Source organism: Raphanus sativus, chromosome 1 (genome assembly GCF_000801105.2).
Source record: "Raphanus sativus cultivar WK10039 chromosome 1, ASM80110v3, whole genome shotgun sequence".
Classification (NCBI taxonomy): Eukaryota; Viridiplantae; Streptophyta; class Magnoliopsida; order Brassicales; family Brassicaceae; genus Raphanus; species Raphanus sativus.
This window is the reverse complement of record NC_079511.1, coordinates 4,263,068-4,275,888: the sequence shown is the minus strand read 5'-3', so window position 1 is coordinate 4,275,888 and position 12,821 is coordinate 4,263,068. Positions and strand designations below refer to the sequence as shown.

General features: G+C 36.6%; 3 protein-coding genes across 3 annotated transcripts; all 3 read right to left on the bottom strand.

The window, feature by feature from the left end:
* Window positions 1-68: 68 nt before the first annotated feature.
* On the bottom strand, window positions 69-2,197 carry LOC108859780 (phosphoglycerate mutase-like protein 1). The gene is given in 10 exon segments (XM_018633691.2): window positions 69-265; window positions 361-405; window positions 506-625; window positions 709-797; window positions 975-1,049; window positions 1,227-1,304; window positions 1,306-1,330; window positions 1,446-1,525; window positions 1,897-2,004; window positions 2,147-2,197. Coding segments are annotated over 10 exon segments (696 nt in total). The 3' UTR covers window positions 69-240.
* A 2,185-nt stretch (window positions 2,198-4,382) lies between these two features.
* LOC130509830 (protein RESPONSE TO ABA AND SALT 1-like) lies at window positions 4,383-5,411 on the bottom strand. The gene has a single exon (XM_057006041.1). The coding sequence runs from the start codon at window positions 5,203-5,205 to the stop codon at window positions 4,522-4,524; it is 684 nt and encodes a 227-aa protein (XP_056862021.1). The 5' UTR covers window positions 5,206-5,411; the 3' UTR covers window positions 4,383-4,521.
* A 274-nt stretch (window positions 5,412-5,685) lies between these two features.
* Window positions 5,686-8,999, bottom strand: LOC130495640 (uncharacterized). The gene is made up of 2 exons (XM_056987066.1): window positions 8,143-8,999; window positions 5,686-6,901 (listed from the first exon to the last, which is right to left on the bottom strand). The coding sequence occupies exons 1-2, from the start codon at window positions 8,997-8,999 to the stop codon at window positions 5,815-5,817; spliced, it is 1,944 nt and encodes a 647-aa protein (XP_056843046.1). The 3' UTR covers window positions 5,686-5,814.
* Window positions 9,000-12,821: the final 3,822 nt, after the last annotated feature.

Below are 12,821 nucleotides of genomic sequence, written 5' to 3'. Positions count from 1 at the left end.
AACCGAAAATTTCTCTTTATTCAATACATTTTTAAAAATATGCAGAATACTATAAGTAGATAGGCGTAAGGCGAGCGGCTCAGGCAATCGAAGAAGCTCAACAATACTGAACTTCATGAATAAAACAATAAAATATTTATTAAATAACTTCTTCAACGAGGGTTTTAGTAAAGGCTCTGTAAACTAACATTTTGACCCAAAAAAAGGCTCTGTAAACTCTTTGAAATTTTCTCCGTAGAATCAAATCTCCGTAGAAGAACTAAAGCTGAAAAATAAAAATATAACAAAAAAAACAAAGGTCAAGAAATGGATAATTATTATTAATTATTATAAATTATTCCTGATTTAGATCATACTAACCTTTTGTCTACAATCACAACAGTACGAATTTCGCAATTAGCAAACCTGTAAGAAACACATAACCTATCCTTAATTATAAGTATACAAAAGAATTAATAAGTTGGTCACTGCAAAGGATGAAAGGATATCATATATTTTTATAAACCTCTTGCAAAGTTCATGTCTAACTGACACGTCACAATCGTTTGCGAACACATACAACATGTGCTGCAAAACTATGCCATGGCTAACAACTGCAACCTCTTTCTCTGGTCTCTTCCATAACCTGATAATAGAAAATTCTTAATATACTTTTCACTATATGCCAATGTTATTTAACTTCACGAAGTTAAGATTCAAAAGGATTACCATTTCATGAACTCTAACCCCCTCGCCAAAATCTCTTCTTCAGATTCTCGAACATCGGGCCTCCATAGATTGTCCTCTTCACTTTCAATCTATAATATCATCCAGAATATACGTGTTAGAGAAATCATCATATGTATCGTTGATAATATATTGAGAAATTAGCTTAATATGTTATATAGCTTTCCAAGAATAAGATTATTTTTTTCTCAGAAAAAAAAGAATAAGATTTTATAAATGAAGGAAAAGTGAGAGAAGATACTACTTGCCTGAGAGAAATCAATGGTGGGGAAAATAGTTTGATACTCGCTCACGTTTCTTCTCATATCAGGAGGACGTACTCCCTGGGTGCACATACATATCTTTTATAGTATTTTCGATATATATGTATATTATTCTTTTGACTAAAAGATTTTCGATATATATTTTTTTTTTTTGAGAAAAGATTTTGAATATTTCTTTCACATGAGTTTGTTTTAAGCACTGAATGTAAGAGACAATTCTCCATGTATCAGTCATACATTACGGTCTCGAGCAACCTCAAGTGCCAAAATGGAAGGGCTGCTTGTCATATTTGGTTGTTTATCTTCATTTCCAAAAAACACCAACCGCGGTTTGCATAGTTCTATATTACAACGAAAATTTAATTAGTCCAAGTCACTATGAAACAAAAAGGAACACAACAGAAATAAAATAATCAACTTTAAAGCCTTTATTACTTGTATGCAAATATATATTACCTCAGCAAAGGAGAAGTTACAACTAGCTCAACCCTCTTTAGTAGCCCGCTTGAAACAACACGTTCACGGAGGTTCTCAACCTTTAGAGATGCATTAAGCGATTAGAAATAATGCGTGAGATTTATGTCTTTCAGTTATGGATTTTACTCGATTTAAAATTTGGGAGTTCAGTTTTTATTTTCTCTATCTCACTCTACTATACATAAAACAACGAAAATGAACTAGATAAGGAGCAACCTAGCATGTATATGTCTTAGCTAGTCAATCAGAATGAATGGGTTTTATTCAATTCAGAACCAACTCGATAATCAGTATGTGACGGGTCACAATGAACTCGATCGATTACGATCCACCACTGATCAACAAAACGCAAAGGTGCATGAAGGTGCAGGTGCATATTACAATTTCGATCGATGTATAAAGGTCTAATGTTTTAGTATTTCTTCTTTACCTGTTGGTGACCATGATCAGTAAGTGGAGCGTCAAAAAGATGAGGAGATAACAACGCATTCCTATCTTTCTCGGCTTCCACATTGTGAACCGCTTGTCCATGTCTCAACTTGAATAAACAAAAGAATAAGCATGATTAGTATATACTAACAAAAAAAATGTTAAAAGTGACTTGCGTGTGGTTAATCAACTTTGTTGAGTGTTTATTTTTATTTTTTTGGTAAAAACTTTGTTGATAATTTGCGACTTACCAAGTGGATGATTTTACAGCTCTCCAAGGGGTACAAGAATCTTGTATCCATTCCTACACATTAAATGTTTTCAATGTTTTGTTTAAGAAATAAGAAATTTAACGAGTCCAATATAGATATATATATATATATATATATATATATATATATATATGCACAGACAACGCAACAACAAAAAGCATTATTATTAATAACGATAACTTATCAACTATTGGATACTAAAATCTGTTGTAACCGCATATATCAAACCTTTCAGAGAGAAGGTATTTTGGAAGAATATATAAGATCTCTAGGGTTTTCTTTGATGTCAAGTTTATAGTTAAATGGTGATATTGTTAGGCAAAATGATGGGTTTCTTTGATTTCCTTATATACTCGAAATATTCAAAGACCACACATGTGAACGTGGATTTTCTACGTAAAATTTCATGCAATAATAAGTCAAACTTTTGACTCATTCGTCACTTGCTATTAGCGTCTCTATCGTTTAAAAGATTTTTCCTTTAAAAATTATATTAATATTTTAATATAACTAAATATAGAATTATTATTTTAAAATGAAATTGAACTATCAATTAAAACTCTAGTTTCTTAAGTATTTCGTTAGATTAATATAAACATTTCTTAGATGAGAATTGGTTATCTGTTTTTCTATTACTTTTCACTATTTATTTATGAGATATTCACTCAAATCCTATACATAATTCAATATATATAACAACATGGCAATAGAACTGTTCACTCAGTATTTCCATTTGGGGTCTTAGAGCCAAAAATGGACCGGATCACGTAAAAAAGGAGACAGAAGACATCGTACAACTCCAAGAAAGAAATGTTTACATATATTGCCTTGAACTGGAAGTCTGGAAAGGTCGTTACTCGTTTATCTTTGAACTTTATTACATTTCAGTCTTTGTTTAGAGATTAACTAAAGATCGTTGTCGTGAAATACATGTCGAGATATTTTTATTTTTCTTCACCACATGTCAAAATATTCTACTTAGAAATTCTAACACATTTAAACATCTATGAGTAATCTAGAACCTTTAATTAAATTTGTAAACACGTTTTACTTTTTTTCAATAATAGCTCTTCTAAAACCCATATAAAACTACTAAATTATTTCAACAATTTTGCTCAAATTATCTTAATCTATTACATATTTTTATTTAATTTTCGAAGTGTGGCCATATTTTTCTATCTAAAATTAGCAAATTATTACATATTAACTCTACTATTTGACAGGTTGAAAGAGTCCCAAATTTTTCCTTAACCCGACTTGGAGCAAACCAATTTTTTTTTTGGTAAAGTCAAATTGTCAAACTGATCGTATTATCACTCTTTCAATGGTATTATTTAATTTAAAACACAACGTAATGAAACAATTATGTTACTCCTTGACATTAATCAGAAGAACATTTTTAGCAAAAAAAATAAAAATCAGAAGCACATCGTTTTCCTCAGAAGCTATCTTCACACTCTTTTAAAAGTTCGTATATTACAAATGCGTGTCGTGTGACTTCTACTAACCTAAAAATGGATGCAGCAAATGTTCTTTACTTTGTTCCACCTTTGCTTTAATCTTATCCTCGAGTAACTAAAGAACAACTATTGAATTATAGAGGGCTTAGAAGGTGTATTATATGGTATATTGCTCTGATTCGGAGGTTGAATGTTTTAATATTTCACTACATTCTTATTTTAGTTTGGTGATAACATATGTGTTTGTTGTGGTTTCTGGAGGTTGAATTGAAATTCTCATATCCAGATACTTTTTCAAAGTATAGATATACGTTATAGTGAAACCCAAATTTATTCCCATCCATTCTGCTCAGAAGATCAGACTTTTAAAAGAAAATCATTGTTGTATGTGTGGGTAATGAGCTTTGTCTGTTCACTATAACAGGCTTATGGAAAAGCCCATCAAACTGACTTCCTCACCTAGCAGCTGCTGCGGGGAAAACTGGGCCGCAAGAATTTCAATGAAGGCCTAAAGTTCACCAATTTATAAAGTCGAAACGAAAGATCAAAACGCGTGACCTTATAAAAAAAAAAAGATTACACGTCTCGTATTGAACAAATTAACATGTCAGCATGTAAGTCACCTTTTAGCATTGACATGCCCAACCACCATCATAAGCAAACTTCTTATTTTTTTTCTGACATTTTGACTTTTTTGTCGATTGTGTAATTTCAAATAACTGATAACTGATGGAAAAATTGGTGAGTCTCTTGAAGAAACAAAAACCAAACACTACATCATCACTTCAAAATATTGTAACATCAAAATCATCAAAGTGAATGTTTCCGACCAAACAGATCCAAATGAAAAAGTAGTGAAGAAGCAGAGCAAAACTCAATGTTGTATCTCAAAACTCATTCGTGGTCTCTCTCCAAACCCACCAACTCCCTCAAACGAAGATGAAGCTCTCCGATCGTCCTCAACACCTTAACCGCCTGCGACGGAGTAAGAATCTCCACCACTTTCCCCACCGTCGAACACCTCAGCTCATCCGCCTTGTTCATCGCCCTCGCCATCCCTCTCTTGAGCGCCTCCATCGCCTCCTCCAAATCCAACTCCTCCCCGTCCACCATCCCCCTCGCCCCGACCCGCCTCGCCGCCAGCATCACCGGCGGATCCGCCACGCTCTGCTGCGCGAGCGCGAAATCCCGCATCACGTCCCTCTCCCTCCTCCTCGTCTCCGACCGGAGGCTCGAGATCCGGTCCCGCTGGTCGCGCGTGAGGTCGCCGACGGAGGAGTCCGTGAGCTTGAACACCAGCGAGGGCTTGAAATCGCCGACCCAGAGGATGAGTCTGGCGTAAGAGGTGAACCACGGCGGGCAGAAGAAGGTGAAGACGTTGTCTCCGGCGAGGGAGACGGCGGAGGATTTCTCTTGGTAGTATTGGAGGCAGTGAGATAGAAACTGGGTCACGAGAGATTGTTGCTCTTCGAGAGTGAGTAAAGAAGCGCACGTAAGCTGTTCGACGAAATACCTGTGACGAATTAGCCAACCGTTAACGAAGCTGCTGAAGCTTTGGGAGCTGCTGGTGATTGGCATGTTTCTTGTCTACGTTTGAGTAGTCAGTTAGTCACTCGAGTACTGAGTGAATATTGGTGCGTTTGGAACGTGTTTTGTATACAAAGATTTATATACAATCTTTTGGACTTGACCAACTAAAATATTTTTAACAATTATTTTATATAATATATGTCGGTTCTTGGATGGAAATTATATTTTCTGTCGGCGACCCAAATGGAGTTTTGCGACATTTTTTTTTGGTCTTGTGGGAGTGAAGTTATAGGATCACAATGAATGAATCACAATTAGGTTTAATAAGAATAACTCTCTTATTAATCTATTGAGGAAACTAACTCAAAACCTCAAACTCTCTCAATCTCACAATTATTTAGTTATGCAACATCATATGCATCTCTTTATATATAACTCATAATTTCCTAAACTCATTAGGAACAACACACATATATAATTTTCTATTCCATAACTCGGTAGGAAAGTAATAGCTTGCTCTTCAAGCTACTTCAAGCTTATCCCAACATTCTCCCCTTAAGCTTGAACTCATCTTCACTTACATCTTGAACTCTGATAATTCTTTTCATTTCCTTGAGTTTTGATTTCCCGAAGGTTTTCATCACGCTTCTTCTTTGTTCACCACCGGGTGTATACCGATATAACTTTAGAAGCCATATAGCTTGCTCCATAGCTTCTGTCCATAGCCATGTCTTCAGCTCCACTTGACGGTAACACAACAGTCTCTTGTTTGTTTGAACCCCACGCAATTGATCTTTCTCCATCATAAAATATATGTGCCACGCTCATGCCATCATCCGAGTTAATACATTGCCTTCTACCAATATTTCCAACAATTGGTATCTCAGTAATTTCATGAATCTTAATTGCAGCTCGACGAAACAGTTCAAATCTTTGCACTTCGGAAACCAAACGTCCTACCCATTTCTGGATGCTCGAATAACAAAACCTGTGGCCACAAGGGAGAATGCCTCTAGTGGAACTGAACCCCGTCCAGCATATGACACAAGAAACATGTGCAGAGACCTTCTTAGTTGCTTCCGTCTCATCTCTTCTTGAATCGAGTTTTTCGAAGTTTGATTCATCATCTGCATTAACTGATCTCGGGCGTTTAAACGCAGCTTTATGACTCCAATTCTCAGACTCCTCTATTTCATCATCATCCCAGTATTTTGTTGCAGAGTCTCGAGGATGTTTACGAGCTGATGTTTCTTCTTGTTCTAAAACACAGTCCTTCATATTTTCATTATTAATCGGAGAATTTATTCGTTTCTCAGCAGAATATTCATGTCGGTCACTATCAGATTCCGTATCAGAATCAATTTTGATAAGGTTTCTGGAAGTGCTTGGCTTTACTAACAGCCTCTTTCTTTTCCGCCAAGATTCGGCAACGCCAGTGTTTTCCTTCTCTGCAAAAATATTACTTGGCCTCCTCGTTCTCAGTTTCACTTCTAACTGTCTGGTTGCTTCTGTATTTTTCTCTTTAAACAAAACAGAGTCCATCCAAGTGGAAAGCTCAGAAGCGCGATCGTTTCTCCTGATTTTTTCACTATTGGCAAAGTATTTATAAAAAGTTTCACCAGATTTTTTCACTTTCTTGGTGACTTTAGCTTCCACAGAATCCGCAGGAAGTTCAACCATCAAAGGTCTAACCTCTTCCCCACTTTCAAGTGTATAAGGCTCGTCAGATACTCGTCTGCCTTCCCTTTCCTCCAGGATGTTATCACTCTCTTCCATGGGATATATCAAGAAAACTTCCCGAGCAATGTTCTCTATTGCTATTCGTAACTCTTCCTCTTTTGCAATAGTGAGTTCCCTCTCAACCTGAAACTTTGTTTTCTCCACCAAAAAACCATCTAATTCAGCCATCTGTTTGAGCTTTTGACCCCTCAAATCTTCTAAGCATAGTATTACTAATTGATCTGTTTCATTCTCCAGTAGAGCTGTCTTATGATTGATATCTTCCTCTATAGCACTAAAGTGCTTCTCTTTCCCATGAGTAGTAATGTTGGGTGCCATGTCTCTGTCCTGAACAAGAAGATTATTCTCAAGATCAACTTGACAGACTTGGCATATTTTCTTCAACTTGGAGTAGGTCTGACATATTTCTGGTTTCTTGTATCTCTCAGTCCGGCCATGTGGCCACCTAAACACTGTGAAGGTATGTGTTTGTACCTTGCATTCTTTCTTATAAGTTGCTAGTCACATTCCCAAGTAAGAATTGTCACATCGATAAGATTGACAGAGGACTAGAAACTCGGACCGTTCACATCCATTAGCTTTATGATCTTTTGACATCATCTTATTCTCTTCCTCCTCTGCTTCCTCTTCATGATTATAAGACATCTCTGTTATGTTTTTTTTTCTCTCTTCCAATGCACTTAGATGAATTTCCAAGTTATGTGCAAATTCCTTAGTCTCAGAGACTGAGAGCTTTACTCTCTCACTTTCTACTTCGGTGCGAGCATCACTGAAGATATGCATACACGACAACACACTTACATTTTGCTCCTCGATTTTCTCAAATTCTTCTTCTAATAACAGTTCCTTTTTTCTCATCTGCTCTCTTGAAGATAACAATGTTTCCCGTGAAGAAACATGCTCGAATCTTACATCTGTTATAAGCTTCTTCACTCTCTTGAAGTCTGCTATTTTCTTCATAAGTTCAGTTTCAGATCCCAGCCGTTCTGCTCTCGTACGCATTGCCGAAGTGTGTTTTGTAAATTCCTCGCGACGTTGCACTTTGATGGGACGTGCTAAAGCCTTCTTCTTCTTCAGTCTCAACATTAGCAAACTCTTATACTCTATTCCTATGTTCCCAATTGTGCCAGTAGACACTCCTTCCATACCTATAAGTAAGAGAGCTTTCATATTCAAACAACGCTTGCGGAACACAAACCCTCTTCACAATTTATGCTTTCTAAATCTGCTCCCTGCTCTGCTAGCTGTAGACACTCTTCCACCTTAGCCAAACCACGTCTAGCTTTTAATAGTCTCCTCTCAGCAAGATAAAATTTTGTTTTCAGCTTCCTTACAAGATTTTTATGTCTCTGTTTCTTAACGTCTTGTTTCACTTCTTCTGCATGGTGACCATCGTCCTGATTTATTCTCCACTTACCTGTTGTGTCAAGTGTTTCACCAATGATACTAGAAGGAACAAACTCATTACTAGGTTCAGTACTTTTGACAATATGCAGAGTCGATGATCCTTCTCTTGAATGTGCCTCTTGTTTTCTGTTTCCTAAAATCCTTACAAATTTCTCTTGCTCCTTCAATGTCTCAGTTACTTCTTGTAACAAAACGTTCTTTCCTTGGTAGAAAACCAAGTAGTCTTTGTTCCTAGAGAGCAGTATCCCTCCTGTCAATTTCTTGAAATCTTCAGCCAGTCTCTCACTTGCCGTTAACTGTACACCACGTTTCATCACAATCTTTGCAAGCATACTCCTTTTCTTCTTAGGTTTGTGTGTTGTACAAACAACACGCCATCTCTTATCTCTCTTATCAATATCATCATCACATAGCACGAGTGCTTTCTCATGGCTTTGATTATCTTTGAAGATTCCCGTGTTTACTATATCTTCACCACCAGATACCTTGTGTTTCTTCCTTTTCTTCGATTTCTTTCCACCATCATCATCAGTTTCAGAATCACGTCTTTTAACACTTGGTTTCCTCTTCTTTTTCTTCTTCATAGATTTGCGATGTGTGAGGATTCTTTGAATCGCAATCTTACTCCTCGTCTTTATCTCTTTATCCCTGTAAGACTCCGGCGAGTCTAAATTTACATTCGCAGTCATAACCATTACAATTTGCCATGACGTTTTCTTAAGTTCGAATTTAGGTTTCGAACTAGAAAACCTTTTTAGAGATCCAGTATCGAAACTATAGCTCTGATACCACATATAGGATCACAATGAATGAATCACAATTAGGTTTAATAAGAATAACTCTCTTATTAATTTCTTGAGGAAACTAACTCAAAACCTCAAACTCTCTCAATCTCACAATTATTTAGTTATGCAACATCATATGCATCTCTTTATATATAACTCACAATTTCCTAAATTCATTAGGAACAACACACATATATAATTTCCTATTCCATAACTCGGTAGGAAAGTAATAGCTTGCTCTTCAAGCTACTTCAAGCTTATCCCAACAGAAGTATGATCAGACAATCAGAACAACTTGAAACCATTTACTAAATAGTTCGTATTGGAATAAAATTCTGGTATATGTGTGTTAACAGTAATAACACTGTTAAGAAATCAATAGAATCATTAATCTGAAATCACTGTTACCTATGTAATTTCCAATTATATACTGATTGATCATGTAACTTTAGCAAGATAATCCCCTAACTAAAACTAAAACAGAGTATAGTTTTCAGATCTTACAAAACATCTGTGTAGTTATCGTTTATTGGGTATCAAGTTAGGACTTAGGATGATGTACCCCAACTGTTAATAGTCCTGGTTGGAATATTTTATTTTTGGATTCTCCTAGTCCTAACTAGAACTATGTCAGGGTTGCATCACAATTTTATGGCATTATCTCAAAATGCATCTGAAAAGGTACCGACATATGTTGCTAAAAGTAGAAGGCACATGTCATGTAAGAAAGACGACATATGTAAGCAAAGAAACACAGTTTTCTGACAATACTATCTTAGACTTCAATTCTTTTATAATTTTTCGTGGTTTTTAGTTTATTGTGCGGATTTTTTTGTTGGACAAAACGAAAAAGAACAATGGTTCATCAATGCTCCAGTTAGGTCTCGCGCCATCTTTTTCTTATTTACTAAGAAATATATACATTAATATTAGTATTATAGTTGTCTGTTGACAAAAATAAAAGTATTACAGTTGTCTTGTCTGAAACTTTTTTCTTTTTTTGTGTAAGTCTTGTCTGACAGACACTTAAGTTCTAGAGAAAAAATATTTATCTCCACCAACTTTGGTGTTGATAAACCAATAACTATTCTAATAACCAGTTAATTTATGGAAGAAAAAGATTGTCTAGTCTCAGATTTTCTACGTATTATATGATGCTAACACAATTAACAAGTTAATCTAAAATCTAAAAAGATTAATATAACCAAGTATTACGTTGTACTCATGTATGTTTTCTTGTATGTGAGTAAGAAAACAATGCAATGGCTGAGAATTCAGTAAAATTTAGGATACATATGGCGTATTATTATGTGTGTCTGTCCAAGTAATTCCCTTAATTATGTATGGCCAAGCAGAGTTGGTACGGTGATGAATGATGATGGTTCATGCGTCCTAAGCTGAAGAAATAAAAAGTGCAAATAGAATCAATTCGGCTGAATTGATCTAATGGTAAAAGGATTGCGACTGTAATTTCTGCCACCCAAATTCAATTCGTGTTAGAAATGATTGTTTATAATGTTTGTGTTGGATTATTTATAATGTTTATGTTACTGTCAAAAAGGTGAAATCATCTTTTTCTTACATCAAAAAGTACAAATAGATTAAGAATGCTTGACACGTGACAGACAAAAACATATGTAAGATAAATATTCAGTAAAAAATGTAGTAAAAGATTCTAAAACGTGACGAGAGAGAGAACAGAGAAGAGAGAGCTCCGTCGTCTTTACTGTTTCCGGCCGACGGTGTGGGCTTCCACAGCCACCGTCGGTCCGCATTTCTTGCTTGTTTTCATCTCCCGCTTTTAAAGTTCCGTCCTTTTCTATTTCTTCGGTTGGATATCTTGCTCCCGTCGTCGTACCGTCTTCTCGGTGGACGGTCGGCTTTGGCGCACCGATGTTGCTCCTTTCCGTCAAAGGAGAACATGTGGCTTTAGTTTGTGTGTTCAGTGGGAGGCTTTTTATGCTCCGGTTTCTTTTGGTTTGGTTGCGTATCTGTGGGTTTCGGCGTCGGATCTGGTGGAGCTCTCGAGTCGTCGAGATAGGCTCTCTGGCGTTTTGATTTGGTGATGAAGTAGAGGCGAACGGCGTTGATTTGGGTGGAGATCTCGGGTTAAGTCCGGTGAAGCTCTACGGTGGTCTTAAGTTGGTATCGGACCCGAGGATTCGCGACGACGAGTGGGTCTCGGTCGTGGTCTCCGGAGTAGACAAGCAACAAGCAACGGCGAGGCTCGGCGGTTGAAGATGATCGTGTAACACGTGTGCCCGTCTGGTCGTGGATCGTGACACGTGGTTGTGTGCACCGAAGTGTCGGTGGAGGTTGGTTTTGTGTGGGTTTGGGCCTTGGCCCACTTTCCTTCGGTTTAGGCTGCCCAATATTCTCGCTTGGGTTTTGGTTAATTTGGGTTGTATGGGATTTGGGCTTCGGCCTTGTCTCTTTTGGGCCTTAGGCCATTAATATAATTCAATTTGGAAAAAAAAAAGATTCTAAAACGTGACGACAAAGAAGTGAGAATATACGTTTTGGGAAAAAAAGTGATGGCACATGTTGGCTATGCGACGCACGGTCGGTCGCAACAGATCCTATTCAACTCGTTCCTTACGCGGGCGGCCATGTTCTCGTCACTCGCCGCGTTTCTTTTTGCGGCCTTTTAAACTCACTCGGCATTTTTTTTCTTTCTTTAATAAAACTGAAAAAAGTCGGTTTCTAAGAAGACAAAAATTAATAGAATACAGTCGACAAAAGAAAACTCATCCGTTAAACCCACCAGAGATTTGTTCACATATGTTTGGGCCTCGATTATATGCCTACCCTTCGTTTGCATATAAAAAAGAGATTTGGATTTTCTTTTTGCAAGTGAAAAATATAATTCTAAAGCCCGCATTATTTAAGAAGACAAAAGGGCATTCTTGTGTATGGTTTCGTATTTCATATTTGGGTTATAAAACCTCATCAGTTAAGCCCAGAAGAGTTTTATTCACACGTTGCTGGGCCTAACCTTCATTTGCTTGTAACAAAAGAATTGAGGAATGTTTCATTTCAAAGAACTTTTAGCATGTGAAGAATATATATCTTTAGTTTGGCTGGTTTCAAAATTTGATTAGTTGCCAAATTTTAAATGTCATTTGTTGGGATCTAACTATGGTCCAGCCACTTCAAAATCACAAACTAAAAGTTCGGAATCTTTTTTAGGTATCCATGTTTCTTGAATAAAACTGTTTGATTTATTTTGAACCTGCATATAGCCATGAAATTTCCACTAACTTAAGTAAGGTTACTCACTTAAAGGTTATTAACATTTAAAATTTAAGATAAAAAGATGCTGCTTTTTTTTTTTTTGTGCAACAAAAAGATGCTGCTACTTTAGAGTGAGGATTGGTTAAAAGTTGGCACCCTCTCGTGTCCTTACTTCTTACTTTAGAGTGGGATTGGTCAAATGTTGGCATCCTCGTGTTATACGCTTAAGCCGTAACGTATGGGATAAATCATTCACGTGTACGGTTCACACTGCCCACTAGAACTCAATCTTTTTCTAACCAAACTCCATCTTTAAGCTTTTGCACCAAAAAAAAGAGAAATAAACCGAATACTTGACGTTTTGACCAAAAAAAAAACAGAATACTTGACGTTATTGCCTTCACTAAAAAAGAAAAAGAAACAGAATACTTGACGTCGCTCTACGTATAGTGAACGCCGAAAGTGGAAAGTGACGATTGCCATTTCCTCTTTTTACGT